General features: G+C 42.4%; 1 protein-coding gene across 9 annotated transcripts in view; it reads left to right on the top strand.

Annotated features, from left to right (window-relative positions):
- Positions 1 to 5531: 5531 nt before the first annotated feature.
- LOC109973881 (CREB3 regulatory factor-like) overlaps positions 5532 to 16492 on the top strand; it is a 28661-nt gene continuing 17700 nt past the window's right edge. The window contains exons 1-5 of one of the 9 annotated variants that reach the window (XM_020623743.1): positions 5533 to 5627; positions 6161 to 6327; positions 15080 to 15158; positions 15272 to 15362; positions 15487 to 15615. In XM_020623743.1, coding sequence (XP_020479399.1) covers positions 15354 to 15362; positions 15487 to 15615 — 138 coding nt within the window. In that variant the 5' untranslated portion in view covers positions 5533 to 5627; positions 6161 to 6327; positions 15080 to 15158; positions 15272 to 15353. Of the gene's footprint in view, positions 5628 to 5655; positions 5681 to 6060; positions 6328 to 6831; positions 7130 to 7156; positions 7922 to 15079; positions 15159 to 15271; positions 15363 to 15486; positions 15616 to 16492 lie in introns of those variants that run through there. The other 8 variants (XM_020623744.1, XM_020623745.1, XM_020623749.1 and 5 more) reach the window with 8 other exon arrangements.

Here is a 16492-nt window from a genome sequence, read left to right as displayed (position 1 = left end):
GCAGCTGTGAATGAAACACAGACACAGATATACATGCACCTACTGTATATTCTTTTTCAATGACTGCAAAGCCAGTGGACTGGATTCTCTCTGTGACTCAGCATTTCACAAATACCTAAAATCAACCTTTTAGCCTTTAAACCAGTTTAATCTTATCTCACAGGGATGCAATAACAAGTACACGCATGCAAAAACACACCACCTCATATCAAAAGCATCTTATTTCTAGTAAATATCAGAGGTGTTCAGAAGATATATTGGGGTCGATTACACAAACACACAAAAGACTGTGTGTCTGTCTGTGCAAAAGAATTTAAAGTGATATATGAAGTGTCAACCTTCCTGTTGCATTTCTACTAGTGTTGTTGCACTGTCTGTGAGAGGGAGGGGGTCCTGACGGAGGACTGAGGCAGTTTGATCAAGTTCTTTTGCCAATCAAGGACAAGGTTGGCTGCATCGTGTAATATTGTTGCAATCACACCGAGAAGCACGCAAGCATGATTCATACATCATCATTTTACGCTCATCAGCTATCAGATGTGTTTGCTGGGACAAGATGGAGCACCTTGCAGTGAAGGCCTGAAAACAAGTATGTGTAAGGGACAACTTGTAATTTGTTTTGTCACATTGAGGAATGTGTTGTCAAGAGCTGTGTCCACGCTAAATCAAACTTCTAGAGCTGTAGAAGTGGAAAGCCTAAAAGCCAAGGTGTGCAAGATGATCCTGATGTCGCTGTAATGAAGCAGCCAATACAGTCGATCATTTCAGAAAATAAATTGTTTTTCAAAGTGTTTTTCTCAAGAATATTATCAATGCATAAACTGGAGTTTACACGATCAGATGATACAAGAAACTTGTTGGCAGATTTAGTCAACGATAATCACTTTTATTGGCCAAGTATGTTACACACAAGGAGTTTGTCTTTGGCACAGAAGCGAGGCAGCCATCTGCAGCGCCAACTCACACAGTGATGGCGATGCTGTCCCTGCAAGGCGCTGCTCTGACCATCAGAAGCAAATTTGGGTTCAGTGTCTTCCCCAAGGACACTTCGACACATGGACCAGGGAGAATGGGAATTGAACCGCCGACCTTCCAGTTGGGGGTGGACCACTCTACCTCCTGAGCAAAACGAAAAACAAACTGATTTGCACACAACTGAAAAATGTAAAGATATGCTAATAAAACTCTATTGTTGACTTCTCTATGATAATAGATGAATAGCACTGACCAACAGGTATCTAAAGTCACTGAACATAAGCTCAGAGGTCAGAGGTCAGAGCTGCAGTTCTGGCCCAGTTACAGTTAAATCTGTGCCTCCTACAGGCAAGAAAAAGTAACTGTGGCAATTCAGACCAACAAGTAGAGGCTAAGTGAACCATCTACAGACAAGGAAATGGCTGCTGTCATTTGATACCTACAGAAAACGAATGTTAAATGGTCAGTATATAACTTCAGATGTTCTCGCCAGATGGACAAATAACTTCTGAAACCCACTGCCCTAACACATTGTCTACTATTTCCATAACTTTCCAAAACATCCAGTCAGTAACTTCATGCTGTCCCTGGCCAGCTGTGCAGAGCTGACCGAGTCTGAACTACTCTCTCAGCTCCAGTCTTTGTCCCTTTTAGTACGAACAACCTAGTGCAACACTATGAATACCCACCAGGAGAGACTCCATTATCCCATGTTTAAACAATATCCTATTTTTGTGACTGTTTGACACAATTATAAAACACTGGTCTGTCATAACCTGACACTTAGATCTGCATTATCTGTCTTGTCTTTCACATTCTAGGCCTATATGCATTGACTTTGCAAAATGACATTAAGGCCACAGACCTCATAGAGCTGCAATCATTGTATGTCTCTTTCTGGCTACTGGCTACTGTTAATTAATCTTAATTACGTTGTAGGAGGTGGTAAGACACTAAGTTCTGTGCTTGGTACTGAATGTTTGAGTTAAAAACTTGGGTGTTTATTGATAATTTCTGATGTTTGTTAATACAGCAGCTGATTCAACAGGGATCTACGCTTACCATTTGGGTCAGTGGTTTGATTATAAAGTTGGAAAATCATTAGTTCTAGTTCACAGATCATTAGGACAGGAAATAAATCATTTTAATTTATACAGCTATTAAAAGCTAGCACTTGGTTTAACCACAAGCTGAACTTGATCTGCCAGCAGGTGCTACATACATCAAACATGGTGTAATACCATTTACTGCCATTGGTGGCAGCACTGGGCACATTGCCGCTAAACTGTGAAAGATGAAGAAATTATGTGCAATTTTTAAGCAGGAACCTCGATTTAATGACGCTCACTTCACCAGAGTAGACTGTTTGCACTGTTTGTTGATATTATTCTAATAGGTCGCTGAGAAGTTTACTTTTCCTCCATTGAGTTCAGATTTTAAACATTGTTCTATTAAAGTCCTTTTGAGAATCGAATTCCTGAAATGGGACAGACGTGCAACAGAAACAGTCCTGTGTTAGCTAGCTGATATTTAAATCTATTATAAATACCTCACAATATGCCATAGATACAATTTTATTTTACTTATAAAACATCAACTTGCACCTTTTACTAGCTTTGAGATGTATGTTTCTTATAACTATTAATGTGTGTGAGTTGATTTGGTTAATCTATTATTGTAAATTAACACAAAAAGGGTTACCTAGCTAAACATGTGGCCTACATTTTAACCTTGTGATAATAGCAATTTATTTTTTATACACATAAGGACATTAATTGTGATTTTAATGAGCCCTGAACCACAGCAGTTTCTTAAAATGCTCTGTTTTTCATCAGGGGTCATTAAGAATTTTTGCACAGGCAGATTAAAGTAAAAAAACAAAATAAAAGTGATGCTCAACACAAATTGTTGTGCTGGATTGTGTTATATTACTGGTGTCATTTCCATCTAGGAGAACAAACATCCATCTACAATTCACAGCTGCAACTAAATGAGCGGTGGTGCAGCTCTGCAGTTTTACTATGGCTCCAGTTTAATAAGTAAACCCATTAAGCCTAGATGACATTTTCAAGAAGCAGCAGTGTTTTGCGGCTGAATGATAAGAAGTGATTTATAATATTCTCTGGTCACAACTGAGACAGAGTGAGGACACGGTTACAGTGATTCAGGTTCTCCTACAGAACCGCAAAGAGCTCATTACCAGAAATGGCAATATTGTCCTTTAAGCATGAAACACGTCTAAACCTTGGCCTATATTTCTGTTGCAACAGATGACTGCCAAACTAATGCACATTATTTAAGGGCACACACAAGCAGCCTTCAGGCCTATGGACTGTAACTGACAGACACAGATAAACACAAACAGCCCACAGCTTATCCTGGGTAATATTTCATAAAATGTGGCTTAATGTGCTCTGACAACCTACTTTCCTCTGAGAGTACATTAAGATTTAACTATCTTTACACAAACCACCATATGAGTTGACCTAAATAGCACTGGATGTGCATAGACGGCTGTGCCTTGCCATCACAGGGGAGCAGCTACATGCTTGTTGATGCAGTTTAATGTCTCTTCATACTGGCAAAACAATGTGAGCATATACTGTACTGTATTTACTGGACCTGGCATTTTAAAAATGTTTATATCAAACAACAGCAATTCATATAGAAATGTCTTGGCTAAATTATGAGCAGTGTATGTAGAAAACTGAGAATATAACATGTTATAACATGAATTTTAGACAGTAAATTCCAACTAGAAGTGGGCTCTATAGATAAAATCAGTAAATTTAATTTACTGAATATACTGTGACTGTATACACTACAACACTCCTACTATACTATAATGTATAGTAGTAGTGTTTCTTGGAAAATCAAATGAATACCTGTATGAAACAGTCAGGCAGGAATGACTGATATGGAAACACTTCAAAACAATTTAAAATACATTGCTTTGGTGCACAAATCATATAAAAACCCAGTTTTCATAACATTGTCTGCAACAATGTATACAGCCAGAGACATTTAAAAGGTAGCCCAAATTATCATACTTATTTAAATGTCACAAAATGCTAATAATAACTATGAACAACATCACCAGTTTAACAATATACTGAACTACTGTATACTTAAGAGAAGTAAAAACATTAAATTAGCCAAGTAAATCACATTTAGCAATTCTGTACAAATAACACTGTATTCTCTGAGAGAGCTGTGATAATATTGGCCATGTATTGGCTGGGTTCTAATATAAAATAAATAAATGCAATATTTTAATTCTTAAATTCTTGTGCTTTATTAAGTAGTCTACAGCTGACTACATCTAATGCAGCCAGAAGTCTTACAATACGTCATGAAGTTGCTGAAACTATAACGATTTTATAAGGTGCAGTTAATGTGTTTTCTTATACTGAGTATTGATCATAATATTTTGTCCCCATTGTTACCAAGACTCTCACCACTTCTATTTATCCTAAAGTAAACCACAAAGCACCGGGGTGTGCAGGGAGTTTAGAAAGTCGTCTGTACCGACCGCTGTGGAGGCCGCCTGCCGGAGCCTGAGCCTCGGCCCGACTTGTCGGTACACGGAAGTGAAGCGGTCCCAGCGGAGCTGTGTTCGGAAACAGCCCAGGGACCTGCTGGGGTCACCGGGTTCAGAGCCTCGATCCTCCCGCTGTCCTTAAAGACGGGTCGTGTGACCCCGCCCCTGTGACGACACCGTGTCGTAGGCACAAACCATATCCGTTTTTCTTCGCTTCAATAAAAGCCAAGCTAGCACGTGTGAACGAGCACGGAAACGGAAACACCATAGTATGCTCTTCAGAATAAAAGCTGCCTAGTCTCTTTGGAAGATGACAGGCGTGATGACCTTATGTCCCTGAAAACAAGCAAAAGCAACATTATATTTCATGTACATTTAAAAAAAAATCGGCGTTAACAGACTTACTATCATACCTATTTTATTCTAATTGACAAAACTATTCTTTTCACACCTGGACTCTGTGAATCAGGTTTACATTTTTAAATATTTTATTGGAGTTAAGAGGAAGCTTTTTGTCATTGTTTAGCATAGTTTAATGTAAAAAAATCCATTTATTCCATTTCAATCTTTCTTCAGGCCACACACATCCATTATCTATACCACTGATCCTAACAAGGGGGGTGAGTGGACTGATCCCAGTTGACACTGGGTCAGAGGTGGGGTGCACCCTGGACAGGTCTCCAGTCTGTCATGGGGCTGACAAATACACTCACATGCACAATGTGATGTATAAAATGTACTTCTTTGTTTTCGGCACTTGTTTGGCTGACGAACAAACACAAACGATGAACCTTCTGTACAAATTCATCCAATGTGATTCAGTTAACTAATTGTAATGTATTGTTGTACACCATGTAAACCTTAAGTGAACAGAAATTAGAAAGAAAACAGTTATAATTTCCAGCTTGTTGAAACGAATACTCACATTTTGCAAGGCGATTTTTATTTTGAAACCAGCGGACAGAAGTTAGACACTTTCATTTTTGGGGCTTTGACACTTAGTCAACGGGATTATTCACTTACTCATGCACACCCCCCCACCACCACCACCTAATCCGCCTTTGAGAGCAGCAACTGTTATTACAGCTGACACACTTCCCATCTCGATCAGGTCTGTGACTTTGTCTTTACGCTCCGCTGATCCCTGAAATATGTAGCTACCCTGTGCGTAAACAACAACAAAGAGGATTCATAGCCTATAACAACACATCCAGCCGCGCCGATACACGCCCTCCATCTCTCTCTGTGTTTATGCCTCCTTCTCTTTGCAAAAAAAAGTGGTTGTAAAACCGCGGAGCAGGTAGAGAAAGTGTCATGCTTCCTTGTCCTCTGCGTCCTGCGGACGGCACCGTGTCCTGCACGGGAAGGCTCCGCGTTCCGAGCCTGTTAAACTTTATTAATAATAAAGTAATTGATTTGAGGAAAGCGGTGACTGATTTTATTCCCCCACCCTCTCATCTCCAAAACGGTAGGCTTCTCTACCAATGGAAGGGAGGCAGAGACATGAGGAGGAGGAGGAGGGGTGGTGGTGGTGGAGGCGCGGGGGGTGTTTAACAGTCCTACAACCATCTTTTCTGTCCCGTTTATCCGCCATATAGGCCACCTCGATACTATTGTGAACTAACTTCCTGTATGTGGCTGTAGGTTCAGCGGGACTGCGGGGCTGATCGGCCGCGGCTGCTCGTACTGGTTCCTTTTCTCCTCTCTGTGGATGGTGCGTAATAATATCATATGGAAAGACCGAGGCCGACATTTTACCCCGGTCCGGAGGAGCCTTAACTCCGAGGGGACATCCGAGGACACGCGATAAGGTAGAGTCCGGCTCGCAGCTCTCTGCCTGCAGTTTATAGGCGAGTAAATGCATAATTACACAAAGTTTGACGACTGGGAAGTTACTGACAAGTAGTTAAACCGTCGCAGAAGCGCGTTTGTAAGCTTTTAACTGTCTTCTGTGATAAAAATGGCCACTTTTCCACGGATTTACACAATAGTAGCGTGCATGGCACAGATCTTCACTTGATTAGAAATATGCTCTGTCCGGAAACATTATTCATCGACATTTGTAACATTTTAGAGGCTATTTAAAAACTGGTGCCCTGTTACATTTCTGCAAGCCTCTTTCACTATACGTTTCACATTTATATCCAACTTATAATAATTTTTGCATATAATTCCCACAGCTTATTGTATACGTAGGCAGATAAAAATGCTCTGTGTGTGTGTGTGTGTGTGTGTGTGTGTGTGTGTGTGTTTTCCTTAAATAGCCCAAACTTTACAGTTTCATGGCTGGGCCTGTAACATTACCACCACCAGAGGCACCTGCAGCAGGACAGAGAACAGCCAAACTTGTGCTATGATCCATTCTTCGCTTCAACTTTAATATTTAACAAAAGCCAGAGGTGGCTCAAACAGAAACCTCCTGTGTGTCCTCATGTAGCTCGACCCGTGAAACGCTGATGCCGAGCCACATGCTCAGAAATCGGTCGTATTAACAATTAATATTGGACATCCGGTGGCACTGCCAGCTGCGCCCCATTTTTATTGTTGGCTGTGCGCTGAAAGGATCCCTGTTGTCTCGGCCGGATACTCCGCGACGCATGGTGGCTGCCTTTGGTAGGAATTTATGCTGAATTGTTTTCAAAAATAAAAAATGCATGAGATGTGAATGTGCAGTGTGAAATGAAGGAGAGGGTCTGGATGTGGATGTGCGGCTCTTCTGCTTGCCGTGCCATGCGGGACACGCTGCTGGCTGCCACCATGGCACCTTCCCTTTCCTGCTCTGGCTCTGTGTGTGCTGCCGTTAATGTCTCCAGCTGTGCGGACGCACAGCACCGTCATGCCCCATCAGTTTTGTTGCACTGATCGGTTCATCGGCAGATTGAGAGGTTTTTTTCAGGCAGAGTGTGGACGCGCACTGGATGGGCAGCGAGCGAGGCGAGGGGCGGTATACGGGGCCACTTCTGGCTCTCCATCGTTACGGGAAACGGTGCTCCAAGGACACGGAGAGGAGAGGCAGGAGGCGCATCCAGGTCGTTTAGGGTGTTTGCTCATTGTTTTCTTTGCCGTGAGCCAAGTTTTTTGTGTGTAACTAGAGGAGAAAGCGTGATTTCTCAAACAAGACGGAGCTTTGTCCGCCGCCCAGCTTTTTGGAGCTTTAATTTGGCAAATTGGCTTCCCAGACAGACCGACGGCCAGACCGTCTCTGCTCCTCTGCTCTCCCGTCTTCTCCTCGCTCTTTTCAGCCACGCTCTCTGCCATCACAGGTTCTCTATGGACTCTATGCCTGCTTTACTTTTTTCTCAACCTCGTTCTTGTCTCTCCGTGCGTAACCTCCATCCATCCATAACGGAGCTGTCATACTGGAGGGGGTGTGTTTTTTTCTAAAGAGGCCTCTAGCTGCTAAAGGTTCGTTGTCTGGTCACAATGCTCACACTCTAATGCTCCAAACTAAACCATGGTTCACTGTCAGAATGACTTGCATCCATGCTCACTTGTGCTTGGCACGTGTTCGGATGAGAGGAATTGTGCGTTATAATCTGCTATAGTGAGCGTGTAATAGTTTTATTTTGAAAGTTTCTATATAAAACATTTTCGCAAGGAAAGCAGTGATACCATATGGGACAGAAGGTACTGTAAGAACAACTGAAACAGCAAACACATTAGTGTTGATGATAAAGTACTGTATGACCATTGACTTTTATGTACCTTTTGTCCCTTATATTGATGCTAAATGGAAAATACCACAGTGGAGTCATATGTCCACCCTGCTGGAAAGTGTGGAGCTAAACCAGTTTGTTGATTAACTGATTACTGGCTGGCTCTTCCTTCAGCTTCGTGGTTGTAGGGATTCCATGAATTTCTTTGTCTGATTTGATGGCAGATTGATCTGGCGCTCCGGTCATGGTATAGCACCCTGTTAGAGATTCTGTTTCAGGAGCTCTTCGCTTGAATCAGCTGAGTTCTAGATAGATGTTATAAGCTTACTGAAAGACTTATTAATGTAGAACCCTGGACTCTTTTCACTGTGCTCTGTTTTGTTGTCTTTTGTTAGTTTGTTTGTTTTTTTGCAATGACGCCTACGCATGGGGTGGGGCTGGGAGGGAGGGCTGGGCTTTGTTTGTTTGCTGTGTTCACATGTTCAAAAAGTTAAATAAATATTACATTACAAATAAATAAATAAATAAGACTTAGTTTGGCTACACAAGCTGCCTGAGGATGTCACCTTGGACTTGAGAAAATGAGGAAACTAGCCTAATTGCCAGTTGCTGCAGTAGAATATACAGTAGCAGTGTCTTGGTAAAGTACATTACAGCATGATACAAATTCATCTGAATACCCTGTGTTACATAACAAGTGGTTCCAAGGATATGGGGTCATTTTTATTTTGCTTCTTTTCTGTGCCCACTCAGTGCTCAGGATAATTGCTTCAGTGTGTTGCTAATGCACTAATGCAAGAGTTAGCTGTGAGCATTCACGTGGCTGGAGAATGGTTGAGAGGACACTTAAATGTCCTCTGTGGACTGATGTACCTCATAAGGGAACATTAACTTTCTCCTGAATGAGCTGCACATGAACCTAAGTCTTCCCACACTGTGACTGTCAGTGTACGTGTTTACTTTGTCAGTTTGCATTCTGTGTAGTTGTTACATAAGCCACAGTTCTGTTGGCATCTGCTTCGAGCTTAGAGTCCCGTTTACAAAGGGCTAGAAGAATCTTGAGCTGAACGTAAATGTTTGAGATGAAGCAATTTCCTTTTGTTTCTCGGTTGCTTTTCCGTGAACTCTGCCAGTCACAGTGTGTTATGAGCACGGAGACCTTTGGACCGAGCCCTGTGTTGAGCCACCGCACATTAAATAATTGAAGGGTTGTTATTGCACAGAGGCATGCCCGGCTTATATATAACTTTAAGTATGAACAAATATAAGTAGAAGTCTGTTTGCATCAGTTTTCACTGTGCACATTTGTCTTGTAAAAGCAGCACTGGGATGCTGCTCCCTGATAAATGAAAGAGTGAAATCACTGATGTGAATGTGTGTGCACTGTGAGATCACAGATGTTTGGACAAATGTGAAAACTTTTCTGACAGAATGGTGCCTGATATGATATGAACAGTTTCTCTTATCTATCATGTTTGCAAATATATGTTTTTAGTTCAGAGTAAGGAAACAAACGCTCATAATTTCCACTTGGACAAGTTGTACTGTTGGCACAAGCAAACAGCCGACATAAAATAGTCGTAACCCTTACACAAACTCACAGGGCTCTGTGTGTCTCACATGCTCCAGCTCACAGTGCTGCTGCTGCTGCAACTTCATCATAAAGATGTAGTACATTTGTAGCTTCTGGGATATTCATTCAGTTTGTGCCTGGTAAGTGTTTGTGTGCACAATATATTGGTAGCTGGCTTGCTTTGTTTGCCAAATACCGGTTTTCCATGTAGTGTGCCAAGGCACTGTCATAACCGCCCAGCCGATCCTCATTTCCTCATTCTTGTGCACCTGAGGTCAATCCATAGAGAACGTATTAATGCCTTGTTCTCGATTCGCTAAACCCTGATCAGTGTGAGCTGGTTTCTCCTGGTTTTCCACAGGTGCTGAACAGCAGGTCTGCATTGTTCCCGCAGTGTGTGTGTGTGCGTGTGTGTGTGTGTGTGTGTGTGTGTGTGTGTCTGTAAGTGTTGCTCTGTGTTTCATCATGTCCTTGTCTGAAAACAGCTCGGTCTGATTCGTAGATTTCACCGAGGCCTCCTCTCTTCTCCTCTGAGGCAGAATTGGATTTTTGGTTTCATAAACATTAAATGAAGCAGCACTTCTCAGCAGGTGGAATCAAAGAAGCAGCTCTTCAGCGGACAAGTTAGCTGGGTTAAAGAAAAAGGTTGGATATATTATGTACTGTGTCAAAATACCAAGTGCACAGTGAATGCATCTTAACAAATGTGTTTGTATCCAAAGTGTGATGGATCCTCTCCGTCTGTGCCACAGAGCACCATTGTCGTTCAGGAACTACTTAAACGCATCAGTAACCACACTGTTGCACTGGGTTACATGTTACTTTGTTACCATGAAAACACACACAATGTAGTTGGGGGGTTTTGTTGTTGTTGTTGTTTTGTTTACTCAGTCCCACTACACTCTCCTGCTGCCACAGATACTGGAGAATCAAATGTGGATTCATCCACCGCTGAAAACAGTCCCCAACAAACACACTGTTTCCTCCTTGAGTCAGGTTTGCCTAAAGCTACAGTGGCCGGATGTTTAAGAATATTACTGAGCTTTTTCAGGTTTAGACCGTTTATTTTCTGTTTTCATTGGGCAGCACGGTGGCACCGTGGGTAGTGCCATTGCCTCACAGTGAGAAGGTTCTGGGTTTGCGACTTTTCTGTGTGGAGTTTGCATGTTCTCCCCCTGCTTGCGTGGGTTTTCTCCGGGTACTCCAGCTTCCTCCCACTGTGCAAAGACATGCGGCTTAGGTTGAATGGTGACTCTAAATTGCCCCTAGGTGTGTGTGTGTGTGTGTGTGTGTGTGTGTGTGTGTGTGTGTGGTTTGTCTATGTGTTGGCCCTGTGATGGACCGGCGACCTGTCCAGGGTGTACCCCACCTTTTGCCTGATGCCAGCTGAGATTGGCTCCAGCCCACCCACCCCTTGAGCCCGTTCAGGACTAAGCGGTATGGAAAATGAGATGAGATGAGAGATGAGCAAACTGAGCAGCCATGGGCTGTTTAATATCTGTATGATGTATACAAACTCTAAAGTTGTGGGAGTGATTTCTTTGATTATGTGTTGCTGAACAACCACCCTGACTGTATTTGGGGATAAGAGACAAAAAGATAACAGAGGAACCTGTGCACATTCCTGTACACATGCTTGAGTACATAAAGACATGAACACACACAGGGTGTGAGTGGTGGTGGTAGAATATGGGGTATGGTATACACAGTCTTTGGAGGTTGTAGTGCAGCCAGAGCTGATGAATGCTGGTCAGAGCTCAGGAACGTTTGGAAGGGTTTCAGCTTGCGTCACTTTTCCCGTCATCTGTGCAAATGGTGGCGAGGGAGGGAAGGAGAGAGAGAGTGGGAATGAAGTGAGAAAACAGAGGGAGAGAGATCAAGAGAGTAGGTGAGTGGGCTTCAGAGAGAGAGAGACAGTGAACAAGTAGGCACATTCTTGGCTAAATAAATTGCCAGTTTGTGTGTGTGTGTGTTTGTGTTTGTGCATGTGGGTTTATGTGAGAGAGTGTGTGCTCAAGTGTAAGCATGTCTTACCTGTTTGTGTGTTTGTGCGTCAGAAGTAGTGCTTGTCTAAATAAGGCCAGGGAGGAGGATGCTTATGAACAGCTGACAGGAATACTGTCTCACACTGCCCTCACAGCCTGAGACGCACACACACTCACAGAGTCAGTGCTTTATCTGGTATATTCCTTGGTCAGTGTGGAAGAACAATCTGAACTCTGTTCATGACAGAGCTGACCTTTGGGCTAGTCGTCCCCAGTTTTGTTTCTCTTGTGGTTCTGTGTTGATTAGGTGATTTTCTAAATAGCACAACCATGACCAGTAAGATGATAAGACTGAGAGGGTAATCAATTGTAGGTGTCTTGTTATTAACCATTTGAATAGTTTAGTGGAGCACGTTTTTGCCTAATGACATTACCATGTCTGAAACAGTAACCGTAGGAACACAAGTGTTTCAAATGGTAAAATTCCTAGATTTAGATTCAGATCAAAATGTCCTTTATTATCCAACAAAGGAGGGAAATTGTTGTACAGCCAATAGTATCCATGCATTCAATAACATCAACACCATTAAAATTAAGCATGCAAGTACAACAGCAATAGTGACGATCAACCATAGTTGATACATAAAATGCTCATCAAATCAACTTCTCTAAAAAAAAAAAAAAAACAATGGCAACTGGGATAATAGTTTTTAAACAATTTGTATTGCTCACTGGCCTGTTATATCTGTGATCTGACAGCTTGAATTCTCTGTGCAAGGGGTGGTTTAGATCAGCCAGGATTGACAGAGTTTCCCTAGGATCCAGTCTTGTACAGGATAGAAATATGTTTTTAATCTGTTCCTTTTCTTCAGGGTTAAAGGATAAGATCGGTATTTTTTTTATATTAACAGCATTTTCAACTCTCCCCATACAGACTAAAACTGACAATGAATGAGTGAGTATGGAGGATGGCACTGGTGATGCAGCAGTAGCTGAGAACGTGCTGTGTAGTTTTATAAATACACCAAAACATTGTATTGTAATTTGAATGGAAAGTTAAAGTGCCAGATAGTCTAATCCTAAATAGCCTATAGCAGTCATCTTCATGGACTGTGCAAAGAAGCAGTTGATTGCAGTAGAATGAGGTGTCTCAGGAGCAGCTTTAAGCTGGTTCAAATGATTAAGCACCCCCCCCCGGCTGCCACAGATACTGGAGAATCAAATGTGGATTCATCCACCGCTGAAAACAGTCCCCAACAAACACACTGTTTCCTCCTTGAGTCAGGTTTGCCTAAAGCTACAGTGGCCGGATGTTTAAGAATATTACTGAGCTTTTTCAGGTTTAGACCGTTTATTTTCTATTTTCATTGGGCAGCACGGTGGCACGGTGGGTAGTGCCATTGCCTCACAGCGAGAAGGTTCCGGGTTTGCGACTTTTCTGTGTGGAGTTTGCATGTTCTCCCCCTGCTTGCGTGGGTTTTCTCCGGGTACTCCAGCTTCCTCCCACTGTGCAAAGACATGTGGCTTAGGTTGATTGGTGTCTCTAAATTGCCCGTAGGTGTGTGTGTGTGTGTGTGTGTGTGTGTGTAATGGACCAGCAACCTGTCCAGGGTGTACCCTGCCTTTCGCCCAATGCTGGCTGGGATTGGCTTCAGCCCCCCTGTGACCCCGTTCGGGATTAAGCGGTATAGAGAGAGAGAGTATTTTCAGCAATCTCCATAGAGAAACTAATTGACAGTGGATTTATTCGACTCATGGTTAATGTCTGTCAGCTGTCAGTCCTGGATTAGCTTGTTTGTCTGTGCAATAGATCTCTGTTGTTCAAAACCAATGCATCTCCGCATCCCATAATGAAACCCCAGACCCCACATTGCTCCCCAAAGGCGCCATGCAGCCATAATTTCCTGAAATCAGAGTCAAATGCACATTGGTGAGATCTTGCGCGAGCTCTTGTCTTTGTTTACATTCCGCTAGCTCCTCACGTTCGGAACAGTTGAAGAAGCTGATCCAGGACTGACACACTGATGAACATTGACTGTGAGAAGATGCGACTGATTGTCCATTGTAGTCTCTGTATGGAGGTTGCTGAAAATGCTAGTAATATAGAAAATGACCAGCTTTATCTTTTAAAAATGTATTTGATTATTTTCAACAATTAACATCTTAAGTAAGAACCAATAGTAAAGACGTCAAAGTATGAAGTAGTATAGTAATAAGTATTTGTTGACAATAAGGAATAACTAAATAAAAAAACATTAGCTTTGTTTCAAAAAAAAGAAATCCAGACCAGAATCTGAATGGTGAACCTCTTTTTTTGTTCATTCTTGACCCTTTAGAAAACAAGCTAACGCTGCTAAATTCAGCTTGTCAGCTCAGCTAACTTGCTGGCATAGCTCATTTTCCAGTTAGCAGGAGGTTTAAGATTAGCTTCCTCCTCTCCTTTTCCTTTACCCTTTTCATTCGATTCTTCACTGGAGCCTTACTAAGCAAGAAAAGTGGATATTTGACTCCTCACATTGAGCTGTAACTTCATGAGAAATGTTTAACTCCAGCTCTACTCTGTTTTTATCTCCTTCATATCTTCTTTCCAGCTCATTTTCTGTTTCTTTAGCAAAGCACAGGCTGTGTAACTTAACAAATTAACACCAGTTGTCCTGTGCTGCAGCTTGTGATAGTAACAGCACATAGTACTGAACCAACACATGAGTTGGTAATCATTCACATTTTAATCTACAAATGCTACAGGAACACTTTTGTTACTCTACAGTAGAATTTGACCTTTATCTGTTGCATGAAAGCTTTTATATGAGCTATTTTAAATGCTTATTGTTGGCAGGCCTTTCTCAGGAAGTGATATGTCCTACATTTCTGGCAGTAGCAGTCACAGTATGTTGTTTCATGTTGTGGATGTATTAATAGAAGAACCAGTTAATGTAAGCAACAATAGTCACGGCCGAGCAAACAAAAGAGCTCCATCTTCATTAATGTTTCACTTCACAAACAGGAAATGAACAACAAAATAGAGTTTAACAGATTACATCTGTCAAATGTTTTCTTTTGAAACATTAAAAAAATGTCATATTTTAAGGAAGATGCACAGGTTTATTAAAATGGTGCTGAAAACATATTTTATCGTTTTTACTGCTGTCGTCTCTTCTTGTTTTGCTGCTCAGACCGACTGAATGACTAGTGCTCTATAAAACATAGCAGTTAAAATCTCGAGACAGCATAGACACATGTTAGATGCTTTAACGATCTGTTTACTCTTGGCTGTTTTATTGCTGTTTATTTTGTACTGTGACCTGAGTTGAATCCAGGTCTGACTTGCTTCTCTACTCTCTTCATCCAGGCTGCGAGGCTGAGAGCTGCAGGCCTGCGACATGTGAAAAGAACTTGACCCCTTGACCCTCTCAAGTCTCGCCCTGTAGGTCCGTAACCTCCTCACCTCCTTTGCTCTCCTGTCAATAACCTTTTCTGCCATCTTTCTTCTAAACTCTTTGTTTTCTCCCCTGTCTCCTCCTTGCTTCATCTCGATGTTTAGATCTGAGCTTGGTTGTGTTTCTGCAGCAGAACTCGCTTGAACTGAAGTTGTGACCGCGACCCGACACCCTCCTGCCTCGGGCATGCCTCAGGTAGAGTAGGAGCCGCGGTGAAACCACAGTCGTTCTTACCGGTCACCTCAGAATGATACACCTCACAGCCTCCCTGTTGGATTTGTGTCTCACTCTGTGTCTGTATGTGTTTCCTCCCCCTCAGCCGGGTATGAATGGGATGGAGCCTGCGTTTGGCGAGGCCTACGGGGGACACAGGGGTCTGCTTAGCCCCTACCCTCTGGTCATGTCGCCACAGGGGGGCAGGACTGAGTACGACCAGGTGAGACAGCAGGTGATGGAGAGCGCCACAAATTTCCTAGTGATATTTCCCAACTCTTAGTTTACTGACGAAATGAATTGGTGGCTTTTTAAGATGTTTTTTTTTTTTTTATTGAAATGGAATCCATGAATATGCTTCCGCCTTCTGAAAGGCTAGACATGCTTTGCTCACCCTTGTGTGTACAGTGGTGAGGGACGCACACATGTGCAGCTGGGGCCTTTTTGCTTTTGCGGACCGTCCTCAAAATTATGGCTTGCACGCAGCCATCCACAAAGAGTCCGCGTGGACCTGGGAAGATGACAAAACTTATGTCATTCAACCAAAGAGGACATGTGGATGCACAAAGCATGAAAAGCCCTTAAATGTCCTTGCTAACACACATTTAACCACAACATCACAGTAACTTGCAAAGCTCGTCTGATCTCTAATTTTGACCAATGTCATGCCTTACTTTGAATCAAGACAGAGTCCTTGAATTTCAACAAATAAGACCTTACACATTGTTGCCTAGCTGGTTAATTTGGTCTGAATCAGCCTCTGAGGGCCAGGAGTGATGTTGATTTTCCTCTATGGGGGGGGTTAGGGTAATTTTCATACATACTGCAGACCTCCACTTCACACTAATGAAAAACCTGTTTTGGCAGTTTAATGTCAGATTTTGGGTTTCACCGAATAAGACATTGAATGTCACAGGAAATTTTAAAGGGGGTCCATGGTAGACTTTCTCCATATCCTTCTAGCTGCTTATTCTGGCCATGGCCCTCAGGATATAGACAGTTGGTTAAGCAGTTGGCGAGCTGGTTAAATTAAGTTAACTGTGTTTACCTGGTGTCTCAGGAATTAGTCGGTCCATTAGGGCCAGGACTGAAAGATCAGGATCCAGTTTCCA

The sequence above is a fragment of the Monopterus albus genome, unplaced genomic scaffold (genome assembly GCF_001952655.1).
Source record: "Monopterus albus unplaced genomic scaffold, M_albus_1.0 scaffold309.1, whole genome shotgun sequence".
NCBI classification, from domain to species: domain Eukaryota; kingdom Metazoa; phylum Chordata; class Actinopteri; order Synbranchiformes; family Synbranchidae; genus Monopterus; species Monopterus albus.
This window is presented reverse-complemented; position numbering and strand designations above follow the sequence as displayed.